At 42.0% G+C, this 26,685-nt stretch overlaps 1 protein-coding gene and 1 long non-coding RNA gene across 2 annotated transcripts in view; both read right to left on the reverse strand.

Moving 5' to 3' along the window:
* Positions 1-26,685, reverse strand: part of LOC119727347 (stromal interaction molecule 1-like) — a 174,421-nt gene that overhangs the window by 107,609 nt on the left and 40,127 nt on the right. Inside the window, exons 5-6 of the mRNA XM_038199200.1 lie at positions 25,066-25,177; positions 13,609-13,724 (exon numbers count right to left, since the gene is read on the reverse strand). Coding sequence (XP_038055128.1) covers positions 13,609-13,724; positions 25,066-25,177 — 228 coding nt within the window. The remainder of the gene's footprint in view (positions 1-13,608; positions 13,725-25,065; positions 25,178-26,685) is intronic.
* LOC119728193 lies at positions 5,097-9,866 on the reverse strand. The gene is made up of 2 exons (XR_005271014.1): positions 7,896-9,866; positions 5,097-6,053 (listed from the first exon to the last, which is right to left on the reverse strand). It is a non-coding gene; the product is annotated as an uncharacterized LOC119728193 (long non-coding RNA).

Raw genomic sequence — 26,685 nt, forward strand, 5'->3', positions numbered from 1 at the left:
TTCAGAAATTGGTTTTTCCATATCTGGTGAGAAAATGTTGGGTTATTGTTTATGGGTCATTCCATGTCAGACCAACGCACTTTTTTACCTCATGTCTTCCGATTTTAATAAAAATTGCTGTGCTTGTAGGTCCTGATGAGCAATGAATGCACACCAATTTTTAGCCCGATCCGACCTACCATGTGGTCAGGGCATTTTTAGAGTAAAATCTCACCCTTTTGGTAGAAATATGTCAAAACCATGTCAATTTTCATCGAATATATGCGAATTTGGTATTAAATAATAAGAATTGCATGCTCAAATCAACTCTTTTGTCAAAAATAAATTTTGTGAAAAGGTCACGTGACCTTTAATATGTTATCGTGACTTTTGACCCAATTTATGTACTAATGTATCATTCCGAAAATCAACGAAATGAAAACGACTTGATAGAGCATGTCTTCCTCCATCAGAATCTACTAAAAATCAATTGGGGTCTTCAAAATTTACAACTTTATGACTATTTTTGTACAGTTGGTAGGTTACAAATGAGTAAATTTATAGAATTTACATTAGAAATCCACCCACACAACTTACTATTCTGTTTTCTAAAGCTACTTAAATTAATTTTGGTTTGGGAATTTCTCATGTTTGGGGCTGATGAGGTCTAATCAGACTCATAATATAAATTTCACCCAGGATTTGGCTTTTTTTATGTGGGGGGGGGGGGGGGGGGCTCATAGCTTTTTGTTTCAAATTTCTGTAGAAGAATATTGGAATATGAAACAATGCAATGCTGCTGTGACCCGTATGCCACCTGACGCACTACCGTACATTATTCCGTGTTCCACGAGCCATAACGAATTTATCTTCCCGCAAACTTGACGTCGGATGCCTACATTGTACGTGGTGAGGGATGTAGGTGCATAGTGTATCGGACCGTTCAGCAGCAAATAAAAAGATGCAAATAAAACTGCAAATAAAAATGTACATGTACATTCGATATCTGGGGTGCAATATAGCTGTGCAATATTATATCAAATCACACTGTTGTTGCTATAGATGGACTAATCAGGGGGTAGGATTCAAGGTTGATTGAAGATATCGCAATATCGCAATCAAAGTTACCTTACTCATTCATCACTGCATTGTTTCATATTCCAAGCGGGCTCGTGGGACAACTAATTATCAGTGGCACCCCGGGGTGGGTGGGGGCCTCAATTCAAAGCGCACTTGTGGGATAACTAATTATCAGTGGCATGGGGGGGGGGGCGCCTCCAGGGGCTGTACCCCCCCCCCCCCCTCCAAGGTTGTCAATTTGTTTGTTTGATTTTTGGGTAATTTTTTTTTTTCACAATTGCAATTTTCTACAGAAATTTGAAAACAAAAAGCTATGAGCCCCCCCCCCCCAAAAGCCAAATCCTGGGTGCGCCACTGCTGATAATTTATATCATGAGTCTGGTTAGACCTCATCAGCCCTAAACATGAGAAATTCCCAAACCAAGATTAATTTAAGTAGCTTTAGAAACAGAATAGTAAGTTGTGTTGGTGGATTTCTAATGTAAATTCCAGTGATGTAGTGCCTTGATGCTGGGCCTTGGCCTTAAGGCTGCCTTAAGGCTGGATTTTAGGGCCTTGGCCTTGGCCTCGAGGCTTAAGGGCAAAAGCCTTGGCCTTGGCCTTGGCCTTGAGGGTTCAGGGCCTTGCAATTTTGAGTCAAGGCTCTTCAAGGCCCATAGATTTTTGCATTTTCCAGATAAATCTGTTTGAAATTTTGCTGTTACCATTTTAATCGTATTACGATGGAGGAGGGAAGCACCATATAGATTTGTGTGTTGGGCACACTTCCACTTTTATAGCATCACATGTTGTTACCATTGAAGTAGATTTGCTGCAACAATATTCCGCACACTTGTGGGGCTAATGAGATGATCACTTTAATTGCATATAACTATGGAATAGATCTGATTGGTTGTATTTCTCCTTGATAAATGCTAAAGATTTGCATGTATCTGTTTTAGATAATGCTGATATTTCTGACCATGTTGGGCCAGCAAATACAAATTTCCCAAATCAGTTTCTTGGATCCCCCTTTTGTTACACTTGGGAGAATTGTGTGTCAATATAGAAGTAAATCATTATTTTGTTTAGTTAAACCATATTGAAGACCTGAACTTATACTTTAATACACCGTAGATACAGTGCAGTCATAAAACGGTGTAGGCCTATGCGAGCATGTTGATTGCAATTAAAGAAATGTTGTTCTTCGTAACGAGCAATTCGTGATGATAAGGGCGGATCCAGGGGGGCCAAAAGGGGCCATGCCCCCCCCCCCAACAAAAAACGAAACCATTTTTGTTGTTGTGACGTCGTAATAAAGGCAGGCAGTGAGTACACCACCATCTTTTCCTCAAAAAACATCGGTTAAAATGGTCAGAAATTGCCTCAAATCGCATCACAGAGCATCTCGAATCCAAAATTTTTTCGGGGCCCTTAAGTGGGCCCCGAAGCCCAAGCCGTAATTCTTTGACCCACTTTTTTTGGGGGGGACCAACATTTCTTTGCCCCCCCCCCAAATTGTGTTCTGGATCCGCCCTTGCTTGATGATGTTTCACTCATGTGACTATAATTAGTTCTATATCAGTGGTCATTTCATAAAACAGGGCCTTGGCCTTGGCCTTGAGGATTAAGCCTTGGCCTCGAGGCTTGAGGGTCAAAGCCTTGGCCTTGGCCTTGGCCTTGAGGGTCAAAGCCTTTGCTCCAACACTGGTAAAGTCTATAAATTTACTCATTTGTAACCTACCAACTGTACAAAAATAGTCATAAAGTTGTAAATTTTGAAGACCCCAATTGATTTTTGGTAGATTCTGATAGAAGAAGACATGCTCATCAGGACCTATAAGCACAGCAATTTTTATCAAAATCGGAAGACATGAGGTAAAAAAGTGCGTTGGTCTGACATGGAATGACCCATATCCTTTGTGCAGTAGCGCATTAAAAATGGTAATTTTCACAAATACCTAAAACAAAATGTATTTTCAGTTTTTTCTTTTGCTTTTGAGTAATAACTTGTATAATTGGTATTGTTCATGAATCTAGCACATTTTCACAACCAGAATCACACTGTGTATCATTTTTAGACCAGTGGATGAATAGTAGGTCGTGTACTCCCCCCACACCTGGCTAGGCCCCGTCCACTCCCCCTTTGCCACCGAATTTAGAACTTGTATGTTGCATATAACAAAACAAATGAAAATAAATAATGAACACTTTGAACACTTTGGAAATTACATAGACTTCCTTTTCACAGCCTCCCCTTTCCCCACCCCTGAGGCATTGCTTGGGGTTGAGGGTGGGGTGTGACCACCCACCAATAGCTTGGCTTCGTCGGTAAAATCATTGTCACATGGGCAAAAATCATGTGTTTGCAAGCCGCAATGAATAATAATGGCCATATCCATTGTCCTCTGATTGAAGTGCATCCATTAGTTAAAATAATGTCTAGTCCTCCCCTCCCAGCTAGGCCCCGCCCCTTCCCTTGCCAACAAATTTTTTGATTGCTACTTGTATTTGCCTACATTAAACTTGTAAATAGATATCAATTTGCAAGTGAACCTTTCATAATTTACACCAACAGCCGTACCCATCTCACAGCCCATGCACCCCCCTGTCACGCCTCTTCCTACTCCAGTGCTCATTATGAGCAACGACCCCTCCCCTCCCAAAGATATCAACATGTATTATTGTTAAAGTTACATATTGCCTAGCGGAAAGTCCACATGTTTATAAGCACTATGTAGGTGTGGCAATTTTTTTTTTCAATGTGGGAGTGGTTTGGAATATCTGGAAAGCGCGGGGGGGGGGGGGGAGGGGGGAATATGGATACATGTACATCGTACAAAAAGCTGTTTTTTTTTTTTTTTTAAATTGAATTTATAATATTATTTTCAATACAGAGAAGTGATATGGCAATTTAGAGAGCAAAATACTCATATTTTTATATTAAAATACATGAACTTTAAAACAACTATCACTCTAGTGAAAACTCAAAACGGCTTCTATTTTGATTGATTGAACTGTCTTGGCCCAACGTGTAGTTATGGTCAGATCGAGTACATATAAAGTCAAATATAGTACCGTTGTGGGTGCTGCTATGCCCTCCAAAATCATAATTGCATCAGTAGTCAATATGGCTACACTTCTGTGGTGCATCCATTGTTGCATGGCAAGCAATTTTAAATGTATCGGTGCTTATAAATTAGATTTTTTTTGGCATACAACAGGGAATGTTTTGTTAATGTGTTTATTAAAACATATCAACTTCCCCACCTAACCAAGTGCTTACAGCAGGGGGGGATCCAGACTGCCATTTGCCGGGGAGGCTGGAATTATTTTTATGAGCTTGGGTCCAGGACATGCAAGCGCGGAGCGCGGAGCGCGGAGCGCGGAGCGCGAAGCCCTTACGACGTGGGGTCCGGGGCCTGCTTAAGTGCCCCGGAAAAATTTGGACTTTAGATTCTCTGTGGTGCAATCTGAGGCGATTCCTGGCCACTTTCCACCATTTAGAAAACGTTTTAAACATTGAAAATTCCATTTCAAGGTGTTATTATTTTGTTCTTATAAAGTTTGTTATGTACTCAAAGTTGAGAACCATGTTCCATCTCTGTATTTTTTTTCACAAATTTTATTTTGGAAAGGGATTTAGGCCACTGGTAGTCCGAGCCTCAGCCATTCGCTGATGAGTCAACATACAAATTCTACCGATATGCGTATATAGTCTTCGTGAGATGATGGACTCAAACACTAATGCGGATTCGTTTGGAGGAAACTTTTCAAGAACAGGAGCCCGAGTACACATCAGTCGGTGAAGGGCAAACCCTAATATATGGTTTGAATTCATTTCAGTAGTGTCAAAGGAACGCATGGTCCAAATCACTCATGTGGGTAATTTCTAACTGGGGTGTATATTAGATTTCATAGTCCAATCTTATCTATAAAATATTATTTTCAACGAAAATGTATACCTCAAATATAGATGACAACTTTATTTAACATGCATGTTGCTCAATATCAGTCGAAATGGTGAAAAGAAAAGAAAATCATGAAAGAAATATATATGCTTTTCAGTATCTTTTATTTGAAGGACATTTCCAAAGTCATCACATCAAATAAACCAGACACTTTGATTCGTACATAGTCGATAGACCTAAAATCATTTCGGAAGATTTGGTGAATTTGTCCTTGCTTGTTGAGTATGATTGTTTGTGGTATTTCAAGTTCAATCCCCACACAATTTCCCAGACAAATGATTCCTCTCCATGAAGCACTCACAATACAAATCATTCACTTTTGAAACGCGACATGGTTTACAATTCCCCTTCCACCAACTAGAGGTCTTTTGAGGTAGAGTTGCCTACATTACTGACAAATCTACATTTTCATTCGCTTTTAATATTATTGAACCACACGTTCGATCATGCACATGTAAACATATAATAAGGAGCAACGGTGATTGGAATACACGTAGAATCCAACACACGGAGGCCAAAGTTTACGATGAGTAAAATAACTGACATAGGGCCCATTATACAGCAAACACAGCAAGACATTGAATTGGTTTCAATTGCACACACACACCCACACAAATTGTGAACACTATGGAAATAGCAACTTTGATTACATAATTATTTCAAATAAAAATCTTATTTCGAGTGTCTATGGTGTATATAGCATTCTAAATGTGCTTGGATCCTTAAATTGTTCACCATATGCAAAGTGTTGGGTTTTTTTAAAATTAACTTTGTAATAAAACATTGAAGTAAAAAACTGGGGCAGCCCATTTCTATGTTTTATTGGTACGTTTGCATAACTTTGTGACCATCGTTGTACCTAGCTATATCCCCGACTGTTGTAGGCCTAGTACTACGGGGGTAGAAAATGTTTTCTTTAAGGATGTTCTCTTCTCTTTCCCGAGGATCATGAACAATCGATGCTGCCGGTACAACCATACATTTCTTGAAATATTGCAAAGTGCTGCAGTCTCCGTTAACTTTTCGCCACTTATCCCTCGGCATCTGGAGAAAACAAAATTATTGTAAACGTTTGCTATTAGAGATCTCGTTCATATTAGATGTTTATAAATATCATTGCACTATAAACGCGAGGTTATGTTTTAATTATGTGTTGATCACTTTATATTAACCTCATTAATAGCGTCATCAAGTAGGGTCATACATTATTTGTTGATGTTTCATTTCAAAGGTTGATTTTTTTTAGTTGAAAGTTAATTATTTTTTGATGTTTCATTTCAAAAGTGGATGTATTTCGTGGACTTGGTACTGCAATCAGCTCGCAAAATGAAGGTCAATGACTTTGAATCGGATCATAAATCCCTCTGAAAATTCCGGTTTATTATCTTTTCAATGTGTAACTGTTGAGATAAAACATTCAGGCCTAATATTTAAAGTTCGCCAACACATATACATACACATCCTCACATACTGTAAAACACATTATTTTCGTAGCATTATATTTCCTGTAGTGGGGAAAACTCACATTTGCGTGGCATTACATTTCTGCGAATTAATATATTTTCTTTGGATGCCTGGTTTTGGCCGTATCATATCCAAGAAAAACATTGCATGCGGGATCAGAACAGCCAATCACAGTATGCGCGTCTAGAGTATTTATATGCTGAATCGAGCTGCGCGGCACTGTGACTTTGGCTGGCTGTTCTGATCCCGAATGCGATGTTTTTTTCGGATATGATATACCAGGCGTGGTGCCCTTCACGTGTGTACGTTAAAGAAAGAGAAACATTTTGGTCAGAGAACCAGACTACTTAAACTCGGCTATATAGCTGCCTGTCATGCACTGTCTTCTACTTCGGTTGACAAATTAATTTTTAATAAGAGACGAACTACACCAGAAGGAAGCACGGGGAAGTCCTAATTTAGGGGGGAATATTGCGAGGTAAATGATCCCGCCTTGCCAGTATGATTGAATGATTGCAATAAAATGTGTGTTTTTTATATATATTTTCAAAGCCTCATGGCCCAGCATGCAGAGTCTACCTCAGTGCATGGGTAAATTTGTGTTCTTTCCTATGGAGCATAGTTAATATTACCAGGCTTGAGTGGAAGCTAGTATTATTTAAATCTGGTGTGAATTTCGGACTTTGTTTTCCTTTTTAAAAAAATCCCCCAGAGCCTCGAATCAGAAAAGAAAAAGAAAAATCGCTGCTATACAATTAGTATCCAACTGGAAAATGATATTTATCAAATAAAACTTAAAAAGGTTTGAAAAAAAAAAAACCCTGAGTGAAAGATAGGGAAGGAAACTAACCCGGGACATTCTAACCATGAGCCAGCTTGCCTAACCACTAGGCAACGACGGTCATCAACCAAACCTTGCAATTTATAAATTATATACATGTACATACACACGTGTAGAGTGAGTATACGCGCCGGGCATAAGTAAGATGTTACATGATTGTATTCAAGTCGCCTGAAAAAAGGGTTGCTTTATTATACTCTAAATGAAAGTTCATTCACAGATTAGGGCTAAGCACAGGATAGCCACACAAGGCACACGCACCCACTTAGGCCTATAGTTCCCAAACACGATATACATACACAAATGTACGGATAAGGCTGGCTCAAGCCTACCATCTGACCATGCTGTACCCGTGAGTCACCATTGACGTAGGTAATGCTTGCAATGCGCTCGCATTGTCCAATGCAAATTGAATGCGAGTGCGTCAAAAAATATCCTCGTCATATAAGGGGGTCTGACGATTCGAAATATAGACACTAGGCCTTCGCCGTTTATAGGCCTTTATAATCGTACGTAACATAACGTCTGTAATTACAAACTATAAATAGTCCTATTGATGGAAATAAACACCTTAGGCCTACCTTGTACTGTTTACAATGTGTGTCGGCCCACAGCTTGGAAAACATTCATCAGTTCATGGAGAATGAGTTTATGCGTGTGCACTGAACTAACTGCGCACCTACGGCATGCACAAACCTTCGCTGGTCCCATACACGAAATTTCGCGCAGGACGTACTCTGGTGGTAAAAAGCAGGGGACAGCGAAGAACAAACCATAACGTAAATGTCGGCATACCATTTCAACCACGGCCACGGGCACGTGTGCATGTACGTGTTTCACTTGGACTAAGCAATGCAATGGCCGGCGGACAGCTAGGCGCGAGGCAGGCCGCGCTTACGTTATGTACATGCTATGATTAAAATTTTTGAAGCGCGCGAACTATTTTAGCCTTCGGTACGTGTGCACGTATGTGTCATGTACGTCGGACTACACATACGTACGTACATCTTCGTGTAGTTAAGCCTTTTGAATGATGTTCTTCCTCGAACTCAAAACGCGTGGCCCGTCGGATCACCGTCCGCTTTTCACCAATCACAGTATACATTTTAAAATATTTGCCGGGGGAGGGCATGCGCCCCCGTGCCCCCCGCTGGATCCGCCAATGTACAGATTTTAACCCTTTCTGGCGAGTATTTGGGGTTTTTTTCTGAAAGGGAGAGGTACAGCACATTGTGATCCCCATGTTGATTTGCATATATGCTTCGACCGATTTTCCTACACAACTGATTTGGCAGGAAAATATTGGTTGACCACTACTCTATAATATGACATTCTTGGTTATACATGTATTGTTGCTACCACTAGAGGTGTTTTTCTATATATTTCCAAACTCTAGATAACATTTTGGGCATACTTTTTGTATTTTATGTGTAAATGGTTCTATATTTAGAACAAACATTATTGGTATGCATGTAATTGTATGCATCCATTGTCACTGCCATAGGGACTATATACCGGTACTTACTGATTTTATTCCAAAAATGTGTGGATTGTTAACCCGAATTGGCAAAACTGAAGTAAATTTTGGTGATGTTATTTATTGCTCTGCAATTGATTCATGTAATAACTATCAGAAAAGTACATCAAAACAAAGAAAATGGTACAGATTGAAAGGTGAAAATTACATGGGCTTCTCGCACCAATGGCGGCCACATTACATAATGAGCAGGTATTGTTGTTAATTATATAGCCATGAATTTCACTCTAAAGATAATACTTTCGTGATAGGTTTTGAAAATGGAAGTATTTTTGACTTTAGTTTATGACCACCGATGTATTTACATCGGTTGCCATGGTAAAAATGAACACACTACAGAAGTGTGTTTGGTGCCATGGTGACCACTGTTAAAAGTCAGAGTGAAATTCATTTAATCAAATTGATGCTGTTATCTCTCGGAGTTTCACTGGAGTTTACTATTGGGCGAATCCACACCGAAATCGAATAGAATCGACCCCAACCTCGGAATCGGAATTGCGATTCCACTTTTTTGAGGAATCGATTCTCTGATGTAGCCGATTCCAGTTCCCCGAGCGTCGATTCCAGTCTTCGCGCGACGATTTTGAAGACCGGCCAACTCAAACGCGCCTTCAAAGAACATTCGATTCTTTAACAAAACGGCCCCTTTACAGTTTTAAAAGTATGCAGTGCGTCAAAGACAAACCGATAGTACATCTCTCTGATGAAGCCGTCCTCTTACAAAAAGCTTTAACAGCTCCACGGCATATTAAATATCACAAAGTGAGCTATTTTATTTGTGTAATACAGAGGCAGCCGGCGCCGCGCTGGAACGGCCTATTTGTCGACGTGGCCGCGCCTGCCTGCTGCTACATGTACATATTATATATCACGAAATGATTTTCTTTCTTTGAAGTAAACTTTTCATTTGTCTCAGCAAATCAGGTTTCCTATCATCACAGAAATTTTTCACAGCCACTGGAAACGGTATGCAGCTCCCGAAAATTTGAAAAGATTGTTGTAAAATCCAGGAAGAAAAAATGATTTGTCTCGGATTATTTTGTCCTTCCCCATCAAAAACCAATACAGTCCTGCACTTACGTTTGAAACAACCGGCAAGTGGCTATGAATCGCCGGCTATTTTCGAAAAACAAATCCCTGCATTAAATATGGCAAATATGAACTGCAAAGTTCCACATGCATACGAGGTGAAAAATCATTCCCATAAAAGCATTTCATACCTAAAAACCGCAGTGAATAAAACACCAGCCGAACGTAAGCGAGCGGAAAATCTGGGGCGCCCATGTACTCTGTAATGTGGAGCCGTCACGTGTTTTGACAACCAATCTGTATTTCTCATCTCGGGAATTCCCTTTGTAGATGAGCACGTGCTGAGGGCCTGTGTATGCTGTCATTTGATGGGCAAGTTGGTCTCGTTTTCCCCTTTCACGACCCAACCAGGTGATGTCTTTATGTGCACATCGTGCCACGAGGGCGTGGTTCGATTTTATAAATTTTGCTTGTGCAATCGCAATTCACATGCTATGAGACACAATCTTGTAAAATAGTCGGACTGGTGGATCGGCAAAAGATCGGGGAAAATAAATTAAAATATTAAAAATATTCCTGTAAATTTCGTAGGTACACGTATGTATTCATTGGCAATGTCCCAACTTCTAAAGCTATATTCAAAAGTCCAAGAACGGCAAAGTCAAGTCGCATCAACATCAAAAGTTTCCAGGGTCCGTACGCGAATGAGAACTGCGTAGTAGAAAATTGTGTTTTTATGAATGGCATGAAGTGACTGGTACTTGGCGATTGATCGTGAATGTAGTGTTGAATCGTTTACCAGCGATCCATGCCGCGATAACGTGACCATCAAAAATGAAATCGCGCAGAGAAATTCTATGTATTCCGATATGATTATCACGCTGCCAAATAAAATGTTGATCGTACATAAAAATATGGAACTAAGAGAAAACAACAATATTATGTTTGGCGACCATTTCGATGGAAAATGCCAGTTTTTCAGGGTGATTTCCACAATATTTTCAACTGTTTTGATTGATAGTGCCGAACTTAGGTGAGCTCTGATTTTGATCTTGCGTGTTTTCCGCAGGGGAAACAAAAGTTGTCGAACATTTATTTTATTGTGTTTCCTGCCCAAAACGTGACTTTCGTTTTATAATTAAATGACTATAAGAAAGCCATTACACCCACAATGACCTCATTATTTGCGTTTTTATTGTAATGTGTTTGTTTGTTTTGTTGGGTTTTCTGATTTGTAATTTTTTTGAAATTTTTTTTTTTGAATTTTTGTTGTTGATATTATTTGTTTGCATAAATTATGGAATCGATTCCGAATGGAATTGCGATTCCCAGACAAAATCGGAATCGATTCCAAAAATGCTGGATTCGCCCAAGCCTACTGGAGTGATCCTTGTTTTAAAGTACATGTATTTCAATATAAACAAATAAGAGTTAGTTGCTCTCAAAATCGCCAGATCTTTCCGCTTTGAAAATACTTTTAAAAAAAAATCATTTTGTTCACCACACTTTTACTGTTATTCCAAAAGTAATTTGCAAAAAAAAAAAAAAAAATATGTATAGCGTACATATGCGCGTGTCCAGATCACTCTTCCAAACCTCCCCCACCCCCCACCCCCGTGACATACACACCCCTTCTCCTCCTCACTTTTCGGATATTCCAAACTGCCCCGTGTTGTAAATAAGCCACCTTTATATTCAGACTTTCTCCAAGGCCACATGCAGTGTATGTAATCTGAACAAAATTGTACTTGTTGACTTGTTGGGGGAGAGGGCAGGCTTCTCTTATGTGCATTAGGAGTGGGGGTGGCAGAGGAAGGGGATAGGCTGTGAGACGGCTGTTGGTGTAGATTGTAAAAGATTCACTTGCAAATCGATATCTAGTATTTACAATTTAATTTAGGCAAATACATGTAGAAATCAAAATCTAAATTTGGTGGCAAGGGAAGGGGCGGGGCCTAGCTGGGCGGGGAGGACTAAACATCATTTGAATAATGATGCACTTCAATCAGAGGACAATGGATATGGCTATTAGTATTTATTGCGGCTTGCAAACACATGATTTTTACCCATGTGACAATGATTTTACCGACAAAGCCAAGGGGGGGGGGGGGTACTACAGGACCTACTATTCATCCACTGGTCTAAAAAATGATACACAGTGTGATTCTGTTTTTGAAAATGTATTAGATTCTTGAACAATACCAATTATAAAAGTTAGTACTCAAAACAAAGGAAAAAAACTGAAAATACACTTTTTAAAGTTTTTGTGAAAATTACCATTTTTGGAGCGCTACTGCACAAAGGATATACAATAACCCAACATTTTCTCACCAGATATAAAAAGACCAATGTCTGAACTAACCATAGCCAAAGGAAAATTATTCTGAGTGCCCTGGCAAGTGCCATTTTGGAGGATTAAAAATGGGGTAAAAAATACGATTTTGCTAGTTGTAAAAACATGCTGTATTGTAGTGCCTATTAAAAATAAAATAAAAGTGATTTTTTTAGAAGTGTTTCTATTTTTTTCTTGTAAGGGTAAGGATGATACTTTGTCGTGATATAGTTACTTTTGTGACATTACTTCGCAGTTTGCCTTGATGACCTTTGAAAATAGCACAAAAAAATGAATTTTTGCAGCCTCAAAATTGCCCCAAAATGGTCAAAACACATAATGGCCCGTAACCATGGCAACATGCAAAATAAAAGTTTAAAAAGTCTATTTTGGTTACTTGCTCCCCAAGTCCTTTCATCCCACGAAGTATAAAAAAATTCGATTTTTTGAGCGTGGACACTTATATGAAGTATTTACACGAAATGACTCTAGAGTAATTTTATACAGGGTGAGTCAAACAAAGCGGAACCCAAACCCCACAAATATATTGTTTGGGGTTTGGGTTCCGCTTTTTTTTTACTCATCCTGTTTGTTTAAGAAAATGTTATTTAACTCTTTCAGTGCCAAAGGCGTTCATGTACGAGGTATATTTGTTAGTTCGAAATTGCCAACCTCGTACATGTATGAGGTAATGTTCGTACTTAAAATCGCCAAACCTCGTACATGTACGAGGTAGAGTAAGCATGTTATCACAAGGGGGCGCTCTCACTCTTTCTAATAATATCATTTTCATTCAAGTACGACCTGTATTTATTTGTTTCATTCGAGTCCTTGCGAGAGGGCACAGCACTGACACTTGTATTTTCTGCAAAAAGTGCGGAATTCCCCCGTGTGCAAGACAGTGTTTCAGGTAGTAGCACTATGTACATGACTACTATTGACTTTCCAATGTACCAAGGATATACCAGAAAGCAACAACAACAACTTTAGTGAGTAAAACTTATTTCCTTTTTTTTTAACGGAATTTTGAACAAATAAAAAAATGCTCGAAGTTGGGCACTTTAGTAAGGTTAAACTTTTCAAATTTCGCGGGCACTGACAGAGTTAAGTAAGGTTTGTAATTAGAATCACCAAAATAAGGCTTTTCAAAAAATAAAAAAATAAAGAATATACCCAAATATGGGAATAAATATATTACACTGCAGGGATTAACAATTTATGCAAATGAGGTATATTAGGGTCAAAATGTAGGGTGGCATCCACCTACATTTTCTTCTCCATCCTTCGACTGATTGATCTGACTTGGTTGCCTGCTATTACCAAAACATGCCATCCAAAGTGTAATATTCCACTTTGGCTGGTCCACTAAAAGGAACATATGGAAGATGAAGCTTACGTTTTGGAGGTCCAAATAAAACAACATCCATGGCTTTCAGGGAGATTTTCTGTCTGTGGATAGGATCAATGATCCCCAGAATTGACGTCAGAAACTGGGCACTGTTTATGGCCAACCTGTATAAGAGTCACAATGAAACAACTGAGTTTTTCTGTTTTCCTTAAGAGGAAATCGAGCTTTGTTTGACAGATTCTTTTTGATTCCTTATGGTTTGTTATTTACGATGCTTCATTATCTTGAACACAAACCAGTAGATTGCAGCTTTATTTACCAGAAAAGCCAAGTCAGGGAACAAAATACCAGTACATGGGTTCTCATGAACTCGCACCCTAGCCAGCTTGCCCCATACCACCTCTCCCCCATTAACAACTCACCCCATGACCAAGTCATTCCCTTGCCAACCCACCCCATAGCTTACCGTGCCGTCAAATCGCCCCAACTGTGGTAAATTGGACCACAAATTACTTCATTTGAATATCAGCCTTATCCAACTTATGGTGGATAATATAAGCAGAAATTACCGATAAGACCAAATAAATAAACAAAAATAAAAGTCTGCTTCCATTAATAAAAAGCAGAATCTTCTGAATCACTTGGAAATTGCACTTAACGTAACAGTGCAATTATAATGATGTAATCTATTTTGGCACGTTTCCAGAGACCACAGAGCTACAATTGACATGATCTCACCATGATATTGATTGAGATATTAAAAACAAATCAAATACATGTATGCGATATAACTTGCCTCAATAGCTCTATATCCTCGTAGTCAAATGCACGTTGAGTTCTGGGCAATAGTTCTGGGCTCCTGGCCAAATTTTTACATGTGCTTCGATCATTGTGCATGCTACAGACCATTAAACATGATGTCATAAAATCCCCCCGCCCCACAGAAGTGTGGTTGGGGTCTACAAAAAAATCCCCCAAATCAAAGGTGATTTGTGAGTCCATCACGAGGGGACGATACTTACCTGTTAAACCTTACATTTACATATTTCTCTAGCCTAAGGCTCCCAAATGCTAGCGTTTTATACCACATTCATAAATACCTCAGACAGTTTAGCTATTCCTATTGGTCGAGAGCCCGTCACGTGGCCGGTCTTAAACGGATGATAAAGACATGGCTAGCTGGTCTTAAACACTTTTCCAGTGTCACAATAAAATGTGGACTCCTAAAAATCCAGTGCCTCTTACCGTTTCATTGGTTGAACGTTCACAATCCTCACGTAGGCATGCGCAACACTACGTGCGAGTCGGAATTGTATAGTTCTAAATTCAAGACGCAACGCCCCAGGTGCGTTCTGCGTGACATCGCGCAGAACATGCTACGCGCGCGTCAATCTCCATAAAAGGGTTGTTTACATCTTACTCGCCAGCTGAACACTCCATTATTTTGCTAGAGGGATGTTTCAAAAAGCACGAAGTGAACTTGTTGAACAAAATCGGGATTTTTTGAACGAATTATTTGAATTTTTTTAAGGATAAGGTATTTATGAATGGGAATAAATATGTGCTCGGTCGGTATTTATCACTTTGTTTAATACCGCTTAGAGTCTGGGTGCTGATAATTACCCTCGCCTCCGGCTCGGGTAATTATCAGCACCCAGACTCTAAGCGGTATTAAACAGAGTGATAAAAACCTCTCGAGCACACATTTATTCCCTTAGTAAATAGCGCCTTCAGCGCCCAAGCCCTCATTACTTGCATCAGTCTGGTAATCTCATCCTCTTTATCTCTATCGCAAGCACTTTACGAGCCCCAAGTGGGGAAGGAGAGTGGGAGGTTTAACAGGTAAGTATTGTCCCCTCGTGGACTCACAAATCACCTTTGATTTGGGGGAGTCCACTTCTGGGACTCTCTTACCTGTTAAACCTTACATTTGCATAGATTAGCACCGTCTATAGGAGGAGGGCTAGGGTGAGGCTGCCATAGGTACTGCACTACCTGGATTAGATTGGTACGGGTATGTCCACTCGCGGCCTCACCAAAATTGAAAGGTAAACATTACCAAAGTATGTGGAAAGAAACTCACCTACTACATGTATATGGAGTTCTAGTTGACTAGGTGTTGGAGGCAGTCAACCTGTCCTGACGGTTGAGATGAGATGCCATGGCAGCCGAGAGAGCTACTCGTCCAGTTTGACCTTCTGAACATAGAATGTCCTTCAGGTAGCACGCGACGAAGGTTGATGGCGTTTTCCAAGCAGCTGCCTGTAGAATGTTTGGCAGAGGAACGCCTTTCAAAAATGCCCATGATGTCGTTAATGCTCTCGTGTCATGAGCATGGGCAGTGTTCTCTGCATGTGTAGGCCAATCTGGTACAGAAGAGTTGATTGTCCTAACTATCCATCGGGAGATCGTGTCCCGTGATGCCCCTGAATAAGGCTGAGTTGTCTTAATGAACAGCTGCGTGGTCTAGCCCCTTAGGGGCTTAGTTCGGGAGCAATACCACTTGAGGGCCCGAACCAAACACCAGAGTTTGTCATCTCCGATGTAAGAGATGGTTTTTATCTCCAGAATAAAAATATCAGATGGTTGGAAAGTTGATGACTGATTCTTTGCCAGGAACATTTTATGAGGGATCAGTCGAACTCCATGCGGTTCCCATTGTACATGTACATGACCCTGCTCTATGGTAAGGGCATGCAACTCACTGCATCTCCTGGCGGTAGCCGCTGCTAGCAGGAAAACTGTTTACCGTTGGGTGTAGTGTCCATTCTGTCAGGATAATTTTTCCCCTAGAGAGAGCATCTGCCATGAGGTTCAGCTTGCCAGCAAAATGAAGTGCCATCAACGTTATGCACCACATTAGGAAATCCCAAGTGTGTAGACATGGCTGAGGGGACCGTGTGCCCCCTTGATGGTTTATGTAGGAGACAACGGTGGAGTTGTTGGACTTCACTAGCACTGCATGACCTTTTATCGAGCGATGGATGGATCAGTGTTTTTCTGACAGCCAGCAGTTTGAGAACGTTGATATGGAGGAAGGACCCTCTCGTCTGGGTTCTAATTCCCTACAACTGATTCTGTGCCAAATGCGCCCCCAACTGTGGTTGGAAGCATCCGTTATTAAGGTAATTTTTGGTTTGGTTGGAATGAAAGACAGACCTACGTTACATAGATGTGTTTGAAAATATCGAACCACTGGTACGAGATGAGTTATTGGGCAAGAAGATGGAGTTGAATGAGTCGCTTCCTTAATCTGCACCACGGAACTATGTCCACCAAACTGGCCATGGGCCCCAGAAGCCGTAACCATGCTATGACCGGAGCTATTTTGTTACACACTCTATTAGATTGTAAATTCTTTTCTGTGTAGGCACAGCAATGCCCTGCAGGAGATCCAACTCAGCCCCTTAATAGATGGGCCGTGTGGAAGGCTCCAGCTGAGACTTTTTCTTATTTATCAGGAAGCCCAACCGGACTGCTAGTTCTTGTGTTAGACTGATTGCCCTTAGAATTTTGTCTCTGGTTCAGCCCACGACGAGCTAATCGACGAGGTAAACAAAAATCTGAATGTTCTGTTTCCACAGAATTGATGCAACAGTTTTTGCTATTCTGGTAAACACCTCTGGGGCTGTTGAAAGACCAAACGGAAGGCAACTAAACTCGTAAGTTTTTCCGTCGTACTGAAACCGAAGGAAGTGAACATGGTCCTTTGAAATTGGAACATGTAGGTATGCATCCTGTAAATCTAGTGAGGATGCCCAAGCTGGTACCGGTAGAGCCTCGAGAACTGTACCGCAGTGTCTCCATCCTGAATCTTTTTGCCTGAATAAACCTGTTTAAGGGTTTCAGATTCAGTATGGGAACGCCACTCGCCGGGGTTCTTCTTTGGTGTTAGGAAGAATGATGAGTGGAATCCGTGCCTGGTAATTCTCTGCTGAATCGGAGGGAAAAACTGACATCCCAATGATCTTGTGAAGGGCTAACAGTAATATGTTCGCTGCCAAAGTTTGCCAAGTCGGTTAAGGAACCAACAATGCTATCATGGCCAATAACTGCTGGAAACCCTGTAACAACATATGTTTTATGCTGATGGATCAAGAGCTCCGGCGAGGACTAACGTCTGGAGCACAAAGAATAGCTCGAGACGGACTCTGCTGAAGAGAATTTGTCACGAGAAACTGACAAGAAGGATTTAATGTCCGGTACAAAAATGTCAGGGGTGCAAAGGACTCCGACTGACTTTTAGTCAGAAAACCTGATTTAGGAATAGTGTACACCACCTGGTTCCCACCGGTTCCCACCGGAACCACAGTAAGCAAATGCAGTTTGCTACTTCGCCTAGACATAGCCACTGCTAATAGAAAATTTAACAACTTTAATGGACAGTTGCAACAACGTTGAGCTGCCCATTGATTCAAATAGGGGTCTCGATAAGGTCGATAAGATGATAAAGAGATCCAATGCTGGTAATAGCCTACACGTCGGGGGGGGGGGGGGGGTGTTTGAAACAAACATCCTCCTGAGTAGTTGGCTGAGAGTTTGATTATCTGACACCGAGGAACCATCCAAAAAGCCTCCATGTATAGCTGCTACAGCAGAACGATAATTCTTAGTGGTGGCCACAGTAAGGTCACTTTCAAAGAGGTATACAAGAAGTATGTTACCTCCCCTACAGAAGTATTGGAGGGATGCAGAGATGGGATTTTACACCAAAATGGCGTAATCTACTGTCATAAATTTTTCTGGTAGATGCTCGTCCGCTGCAGGCTGCAACGGCTGCAGGCTGCAATGGCCGCAGCTCGTTCAGAAAGGACTGCTGTGCAAAGGGACTCCTTGATAGTGCCCAGCACGTCAGGTGAAGATCCCCCGGAGCCAGGTGAAGAAAACCCGAGCTGGGCTGGAACAGGATGTCCGCTCTCTGTGAAGAATCACCGGACGGTGAATCAAGAGTTTTGGGAACCATGGCTGGTGAGCCAGAATGTGAAGCATCTGTTGTGATAGTCACTGACGGCTTGGGACTGTGGAAAGCTCGCCCTCCCGTAAGGTTGGCATTGTCAAGTCACCAACGAAGGTGTGGTACTAGCCAGGGTGTGGTCAGCACCAGGTGATGTTTGTGATGACGACTGGGCCGATAAAACGACAGCAGGTGCAGTTGGATGGGGCGTATCCTTAGCCTGCAAGAATTCACAACGTCTACCATACTGGCCATGAGGCCGAGTAACCTGAGCAAGGCTTGTGCTGGGGCCACCGTTGCTGGGAGAAACAGAGATACGCACTGCTGAAGGTTCACAATCCGTTCCTCCGTAGGACAGGCCAGTCCTTTCTTGAGGTCGAGTGACGCTCCCAGAAAGATTGGGAACTGGGACAGTCGTGGGTGGGACTTCACAGCGTTGATAATAAACCCAAGGTCCGATGCAAGACACCATGTCAGGTTGAGTGCCGCCGATGTGGCCGCCTGAGTCTGTGCTGTGACTATCTTCACTATTTGCGTGAAAACTAGGGGTGAGGTGGTTAGGCCGAATGGGAGCACCATGAACTCGTATTAGACATCCTTGTACAGGAAACAAAGGAATTTCCAATTGTCTGGCCTGATGGGAACGTGTAAGTACGCGTCCTTCAGGTCTAGACTGGCTCCCGTGCTGGTGTGTGGATTGATTTGACTATAATTCTGAGCGTGTCCATGCGAAAACGTTTTGCGTCCAATCATGTAGTACCTTGTACTACCTTTTTTTTCTTATACCGAAAACATAAATTTTTGTACAAATCTCAAAAATACAAATACTTGTTTCACTTGAATTCTGGGGGTATATTGAATAAAAGGTACATTGTGTGTGGATTTCTGAATTTCAATAGAAAGCGGATGATCAACAGCCAGTTTTTAATGATCATAATCAGAGAAAATACGTAAAAACCTTAAGCTTCTTCCCAGGTATTCTCAAAAATTTGGTTTGAATTCCAGTTTCTGAATTGTCTGAAGCAGTTATTCAAAACAGCATTTTGTTGGCCTTTCGTTTTTTGATAACTGATAAATGGGAGAAAGCATTTGAATATATTTGCCACATCTTTCATATTAACTCCAATCGCCGCAAGCCATCCAACAAATTGTAAAGGCACAGTGATCACTGGTTTGACAGTGGCCCCAGCAAGCTGGCGGCACAACTCTTTGTCAACCAACCCGAAGTGCCGTCTAATTCCCCAGTGCTTGTGAAACGATGGTCACATGGAACAAAAATAATACTGTAGTCCAATCATGAAGCTTGTCTCAGAAATTCTTTATTGTCATCGGTTGTTCTCACAGGCCTTTATCAACCCAAAGACGCCGCTGTTTAAAAGAATGTCCACCGGCCCCATTATCATGATTATCTCCAGAAAAAAATACCAGTCGGCTGTCAATCATTGACTGGAAGCTCCTCGGAGGGAATTTATTTGAAAGACTTGTTCCCCCGGCTGAATTTATTCATCTCTTGGGCAAAATCGTAATTCAACCTGTAAATTATTCCAAAGAAAACAGGTCTAACATATATATTCCAAGCAAGTAAAATTTATGAGGTACATACTTTTCTCTCCTCGTAGAAAATTGCGTCTGGTAAAAAAACCCTAATAATCCCCTGCTAGTGAATTCCTAAAAAAGACTTTAAAATAAATTATGGGGGTAATATACCGCTTATTATCTGGTTTCCTTGTTTTCACATCAAGGGAACAAAAATAACCAGCCCATCTGATTAAAGACACAAACGAGACAAAAGAATAAATTCCATAATAAATTTAATATGACTATATGGTCCCATCAAATTTAAACAATTTAGAAACCTTAGTTTATTAAATTTACAGAACTCCCAAAGACATTCTCAATAGATTCCAGGGGAAAATTTAATACGAATTATGTCCGGGTTTTTCTTCTATATTTAATGCAAACCGGTTTAATATAACATGCTCATTATAGTGACAGGCCTTTAACAAAGTTTACAAATATATATTAGGTGGGGCGGCAAAAAAACCCAGTCTGGTCCAGGTTCCAATAAAAAGAATGCGGAGATGGGAAGAATTGACGTTTTTGGATGGGATGGATGCCTGAAATAAATTAATAATAATGTGGTCGGGTGGGGCGGAAAAAAAAACTTTCTGGTCCAGGTTACAATCAAAAGAATGCTGAGGTGGGAAGGGTTAATACATTTGGATAGGCTGCATACTCAAAATAAAATAAGGGGAGGGCAATTTAAGTACCCGTATCATGTCCCTCTGCACCAAACAGATTTTCGTTTCGGCAATGGACAGCCGCTGTAATTGGTCTGGTTCTTCATCGGATGAATCAGCCGATTGTGAGGGCCGAGTTGGCTCCAGCGAACGAGAGCCATCTGGAGGGGCGAGTTGGACAAAACCACGCAGGGGTGGCTGGGCAACACCCTCGGAGACAATAGACATCGATGGTTGAAGACTCAACACAGGCGGGGATCCCGGCACATAACTGTGTGCTGTAGGTCCCCTTGTCTCTGGTCCACCCAACCGTGGCCCATGGCCGACGCATGTGAATTGCTTGCCTTAGGCCGGGCCTCCGGTGTACGGTCAACCACATGTGGTATATCTCGTTGTGCTTGGGCCACCCAACCATGACAAATGAACGACGACTGTGAAGCATTCACAGCAGGTAGGGACTCTGGAGCACGGCTAAGTGTGTGCGGTATGTCCCTTTGTTCACGGGCCACCCAACTGTGACCGGTGACTGAAGACTGTGAGGCAAAACCAACGACTGAGGGTTGTGGGGAGTAGCTCCTGCAGACATAGCCAATAGCATAGCTGAAATCGACTGAAAAGCCTGTAGGAAATCAGACCTCAAGATCGAGTCCTCACCTCGGGAGCGTTTGCCCCGGTGGGACCAGTCAGAGGAGCCTTCAGAGTCCGAAGAACAACGGTGCGATAGGCGATCAGCCTTCTTCTTCTTGTTGTTCTTCTTTGAAGAACTGTCTCAGGGTGTGTCCGAGGAAAAGTCGGAAGACACCTGGGGCACCGGGACCCCCGAACAACGGAAAAAATCCGATGACGAGAATGGTCCCTCAGAGTGAGTTAGAGCGGGGGCCGCCCGGGTACCATAGCCCGTGCACTAGCCCGTCCCGGCAACCAGTGGTACTCAACACTGTGTCGGGAGGGCATGGGTGACTAGAGCCCACTTAAGCGTGGCGGTTAGTCCCCTCGGGCTGCCCTGTGTTCGGGGAAGGGCCGGGCGGTATAGCGGCGCTCGTACCCTTTTTTGGCTTTGCTCCGGCACAAGAGGTTTGTTTTGGAAGAACCTTGCCAAAGCGTGCCTTTTGTTTGGGTGTTCCACTTGAATTGACGGGAGAAGGAGACCAAGGTCCCTTTAACTGGTCAGGGGACCTGTCAACACCCCCAGCCGGCAGTGGCTGAGGGTGCTGGACAAGGGATTGCTGCCGTGGTAACGATGTAGCGTTAATGGCAGAGTCCCACGAGAACTTGGTCTGTCCCGTGGGAGACTAATTTCACCCGGTTTGTGACAGATCAGTTCTCCCCAAACGCTTCATAATAATCGAATAAATAAATCAAAAAGATGATGAGAAAGTCTAAAAACAGTTGTTAATAACTGATAATGTATGTAATCAGTCATCCAGTAGATGATTTCTTAATTGAATCGAATACTGGAACTTACTTTTGCAACTGTGCGACGTTGCGTCTGAAACCATCAGACTTCGTCAGGCAACTGGTGACCCGGTGAGCTGGTCACGTGAGAGACGGCTAGGAATTTCTTGAATGGCCCGGTCCCATGCATGTGATAGCTTGAAGCACAACCCCCCCCCCCCCCCCTCTCTTGTTCAGTATTGGTTGTTCGGTTCTTTCCCAGATGGCTTCCTTGATGCCTCTTTTGTGCCACTGCTCTTCCTTATCAAGGATCACAACATCCTCATTTCTGAGAGTGTGACCAGAGTCTCGTAGGTGTAAGAAGACTGCAGAGTTTTGTGCCTTGTTAGTGCTAGGCCGCCGATGTTGGTAGATCCTGGATTTTAGGGATTGTTTGGTTTCCCCAACATAAGACTCCATGCAGTCTTTGTCCCCGCAGACGATACCGTATACCACGTTGGAGCGTGTATCTTTGGGCTGTCTGTCCTTCACTTGAACTACTTTCCCCCGTAAGGTGTTGAACGGTTTGAAGCAAGTGGCAATGCCACGTGACTTGAAAGAGTTCTTGATCTGTTCAGACAGTCCGGCAACATAGGGGATGGTGACCCGGGTTTTACTGGCTTCGCCCCGCCTTTGTCTTTACGTTGGTGTTTTTCTTGTTAGCTTTGTGGAAAGCCCAGTTGGGGTATCTACATTGATGGAGTGAAGTTTGGATGTGGTCCTTCTCTTTGGGGATCTAGTCCTTGTTGCTTATGATGGTGTCTGCCCTCTATTGAAGTGTCCTAATGACCCCTAGTTTATGAACCAGGGGGTGGTGAGAATCAAATTGCAGGTACTGGTCTGTGTGGGTGGGTTTTCTGTATACGTCAGAAGAGAGGGTACCGTCGCTATTGCCCATTGCACAGCCAGGTTGTTGTTTGTAAAATTTCCCCGTGTATGAGAAATATGTAGTCTTCAGACAAATGTCCACCAATTCAATGAGTTGCTCGACACTCGAGGCTGTACGCTCCTTCAGGGTGGTGTCTTTCTGAAGAAATTCCTGGACTGCTTGGATCGCAACGTCAGGTGGAATACATGTGAACAGTGCTTTGACGTCGAACGATGTTATTGTCTCATTATCCTTTTTAGACTGATGTCTTTAATCTGATTAGCGAATTATTTAGTGTTTTTGATATGGTGTGGGGACTGACCCACTAGAGGGCTTAGTATTTGAGCTGCGTATTTGGCGAGATTGTAGGTCACCGATCCAATACTACTTACAATCGGCCTGACTGGTATCGGGTCCGGCTTGTAGATCTTAGGTAACCCATAAAATGCTGGGATACAGGGTTCAGTGGGAGGGTCTATTTTTCTCTTAAGATCCACTGAGTCTCATTGAATTGGTGGACATTTTTCTGAAGACTACATATTTCTCATACACGGGGAAATTTTACAAACAACATGGCTGTGCAATGGGCTCTCCAGTCTCTCCAATTGTAGTCAACCTTTGCATGGAAATTTTTGAGCAAAGAGCACTCAACACTTACAAAGGCAAAACACCTAGATTATGGTTAAGATACGTGGACGACACGTTTGTCATCATCGAATACAACGAACTGGCACCTTTCTTTGAACACATCAATAACATTGACGAACACATCAAGTTCACCCAGGAGCTCTGCAAGGAGAACAAACTTGCTTTTCTAGATTGCTCGGTCACCCGCAATAGCGACGGTACCCTCTCTTCTGACGTATACAGAAAACCCACCCACACAGACCAGTACCTGCAGTTTGATTCTCACCACCCCCTGGTTCATAAACTAGGGGTCATTAGGACACTTCAATATAGGGCAGACACCATCATAAGCAACAAGGACTAGATCCCCAAAGAGAAGGACCACATCCAAACTTCACTCCATCAATGTGGATACCCCAACTGGGCTTTCCACAAAGCTAACAAGAACAAACACCAACGTAAAGACGAAGGCGGGGCGAAGCCAGTAAAACCCGGGTCACCATCCCCTATGTTGCCGGACTGTCTGAACAGATCAAGAACTCTTTCAAGTCACGTGGCATTGCCACTTGCTTCAAACCGTTCAACACCTTACGGGGGAAAGTAGTTCAAGTGAAGGACAGACAGCCCAAAGATACACGCTCCAACGTGGTATACGGTATCGTCTGCGGGGACAAAGACTGCATGGAGTCTTATGTTGGGGAAACCAAACAATCCCTAAAATCCAGGATCTACCAACATCGGCGGCCTAGCACTAACAAGGCACAAAACTCTGCAGTCTTCTTACACCTACGAGACTCTGGTCACACTCTCAGAAATGAGGATGTTGTGATCCTTGATAAGGAAGAGCAGTGGCACAAAAGAGGCATCAAGGAAGCCATCTGGGAAAGAACCGAACAACCAATACTGAACAAGAGAGGGGGGGTTGCGCTTCAACCTATCACATGCATGGGACCGGGCCATTCAAGAAATTCCTAGCCGTCTCTCACCAGACACCAGAGGGCACTACTGTATAAAACTCTTAGCGAGAAATACCTGCTGGTATAGAGAATATGCATCCATTGCTCTACAGGTAAGTTGAGTGAAGTAGACCTTATCATCTACCAAATTAGAACGGGGCATTTGTAAAAGCATCCAGATACTCTTTTATCAACTAGTTAAATTTGACAGGTTCCACTTTAATTTCTAATTTTATAGCATTGCATAGTTGAATTTCTGATACATTTCAAGTGCCCCGGGGCCACCCCTGAGATTTGGTCTAGTGAGAAAAGGCCTTATGTGACTCACCAACAAAAGGGTGCTCATTAAAATTATTCTAGTACCGGTATATTGTCTTAAGTGGAGGTGGCCTACATACATGTAGGAGGCATTACTTATATTCTCACCTTGGGATGGCTGAGCCCTCAATGGCATTTTTTCTGAAGGCTTCTGCATACTGCGGCAGCCCTACAAAATCACATAGCCAGGACACTGTCTGTTCCACCGTCCAATTGTAAACTGTGAATCAAATATTGCAAAAGAAAACCTCATGAAAGCATCTTATCCTTCCTATATTAATACATCCAACGCTGCATGTCTGTTCTGTCTGATGTCTGTCTGTCTGTCTGATGTCTGTGTGTCACGTTTCTGTGATAAAAGGCCTAAAGGAGTATGCGGAGACACAAAATGCAAGGAAATGCAAGGGTTTTATGGAGAGGTTTCATTAAACTCAATTGCTCCATAGTCGTATATAAATGCTCTGCAATCGCTCTCCTCTGAAGTCATGGTTAGGCAAAAAAAAAATAGTTCTGCTTCCAGTTTCCCTCCCTACCCTATTCTGACAGCCCCTACTCTAATTTTTTTTTATGAGAACAATGAGAAAAATACACCATAACCATCGATTTCTACTTTTTACCCTTGACTACAACGCAGACGCCTCCATTTGATCACACACAAAAAAAATCCCTACCTACCTACCCCATTTTCAAATGCCATGTAATTGGAAGCAGAACTATTTTTTGGAGGGCGCGGCACCCTGCTAGTTATCTAAAAACACTGCAAGTAAAACTTGCCAATCTGCCTGGCATGCTGGTAGTATTCAAATAGTCAGTCAGTACACTTTTCAGTGTACCTAACCAAAATGAACAATGACCTCCATTGACCCCTAGATGACCATTGACCTGAAATTTCTCAAGTTATCTGAAGTATCCCTACGCAAAGATTTTGTCACCTAGTTAAGTTGAGAGTGTAAAGTCAATCAGACATCTGGAAAAGTGTATGGTTTGAAGAAAACGTGTACAAAACCAATAGGGAAACAATGCAGCTTTAATGTGACGTAACCCGACACCTGATGACGTCACGATCACGAATTTCTTCTAGGACCATCTGTGGGTGGTGGTCTAAGTGTGTGCCAAGTCTGAAGTCGATGGCATTTACGAAAATGCCAAAGTGTATGGGTAGAAGAAAAACGTGTACAAAACATATGACAAAAGTGGAAAAATAAGAAAAAAACTAGAGTTGTATGTCTGTTTGCAAACAGAACACAGGGCTATTTCGCATTTTACAAATATTTGTTTCGTTTGTCCTTTTGCAGTCACTTTTCAGAGTGCTTCATGCAGTTAAAGGTTGTTCAAAACGCTTAGAATAATTCCTAAAGTATAATTTTATCAAATGATGTCACTTGCCTTGCAATGACGTCATCCTTAAGACCCTTCTCAATGCACATTTTGTCATTGTGATTTTGGTTTGAACCAAGTTTAATGTCAATCCGATGAAAGAAACTGTGCAATTTGTGGAAGCAGAATAAAATTATAAATATCAAAAAATTTTAAAAACCAAACGATGACGTCATCGTGACGTCACTTTAACCCTTACCCTACTAGACCCTCCAACGCATGCCAATATGTGCCTCAAGAAAATCTCCTATGTTTTTTGCATGGCCCTCCAATATCTGCCATGTCATTTCAAGGGTAACTGGACAGGCACTCCAATACATGCCACAGAGAACAATGAGAGTCCTCTGATAA

This window comes from Patiria miniata, unplaced genomic scaffold (assembly GCF_015706575.1).
Source record: "Patiria miniata isolate m_02_andy unplaced genomic scaffold, ASM1570657v1 HiC_scaffold_20, whole genome shotgun sequence".
In the NCBI taxonomy this organism is placed as follows: Eukaryota; Metazoa; Echinodermata; class Asteroidea; order Valvatida; family Asterinidae; genus Patiria; species Patiria miniata.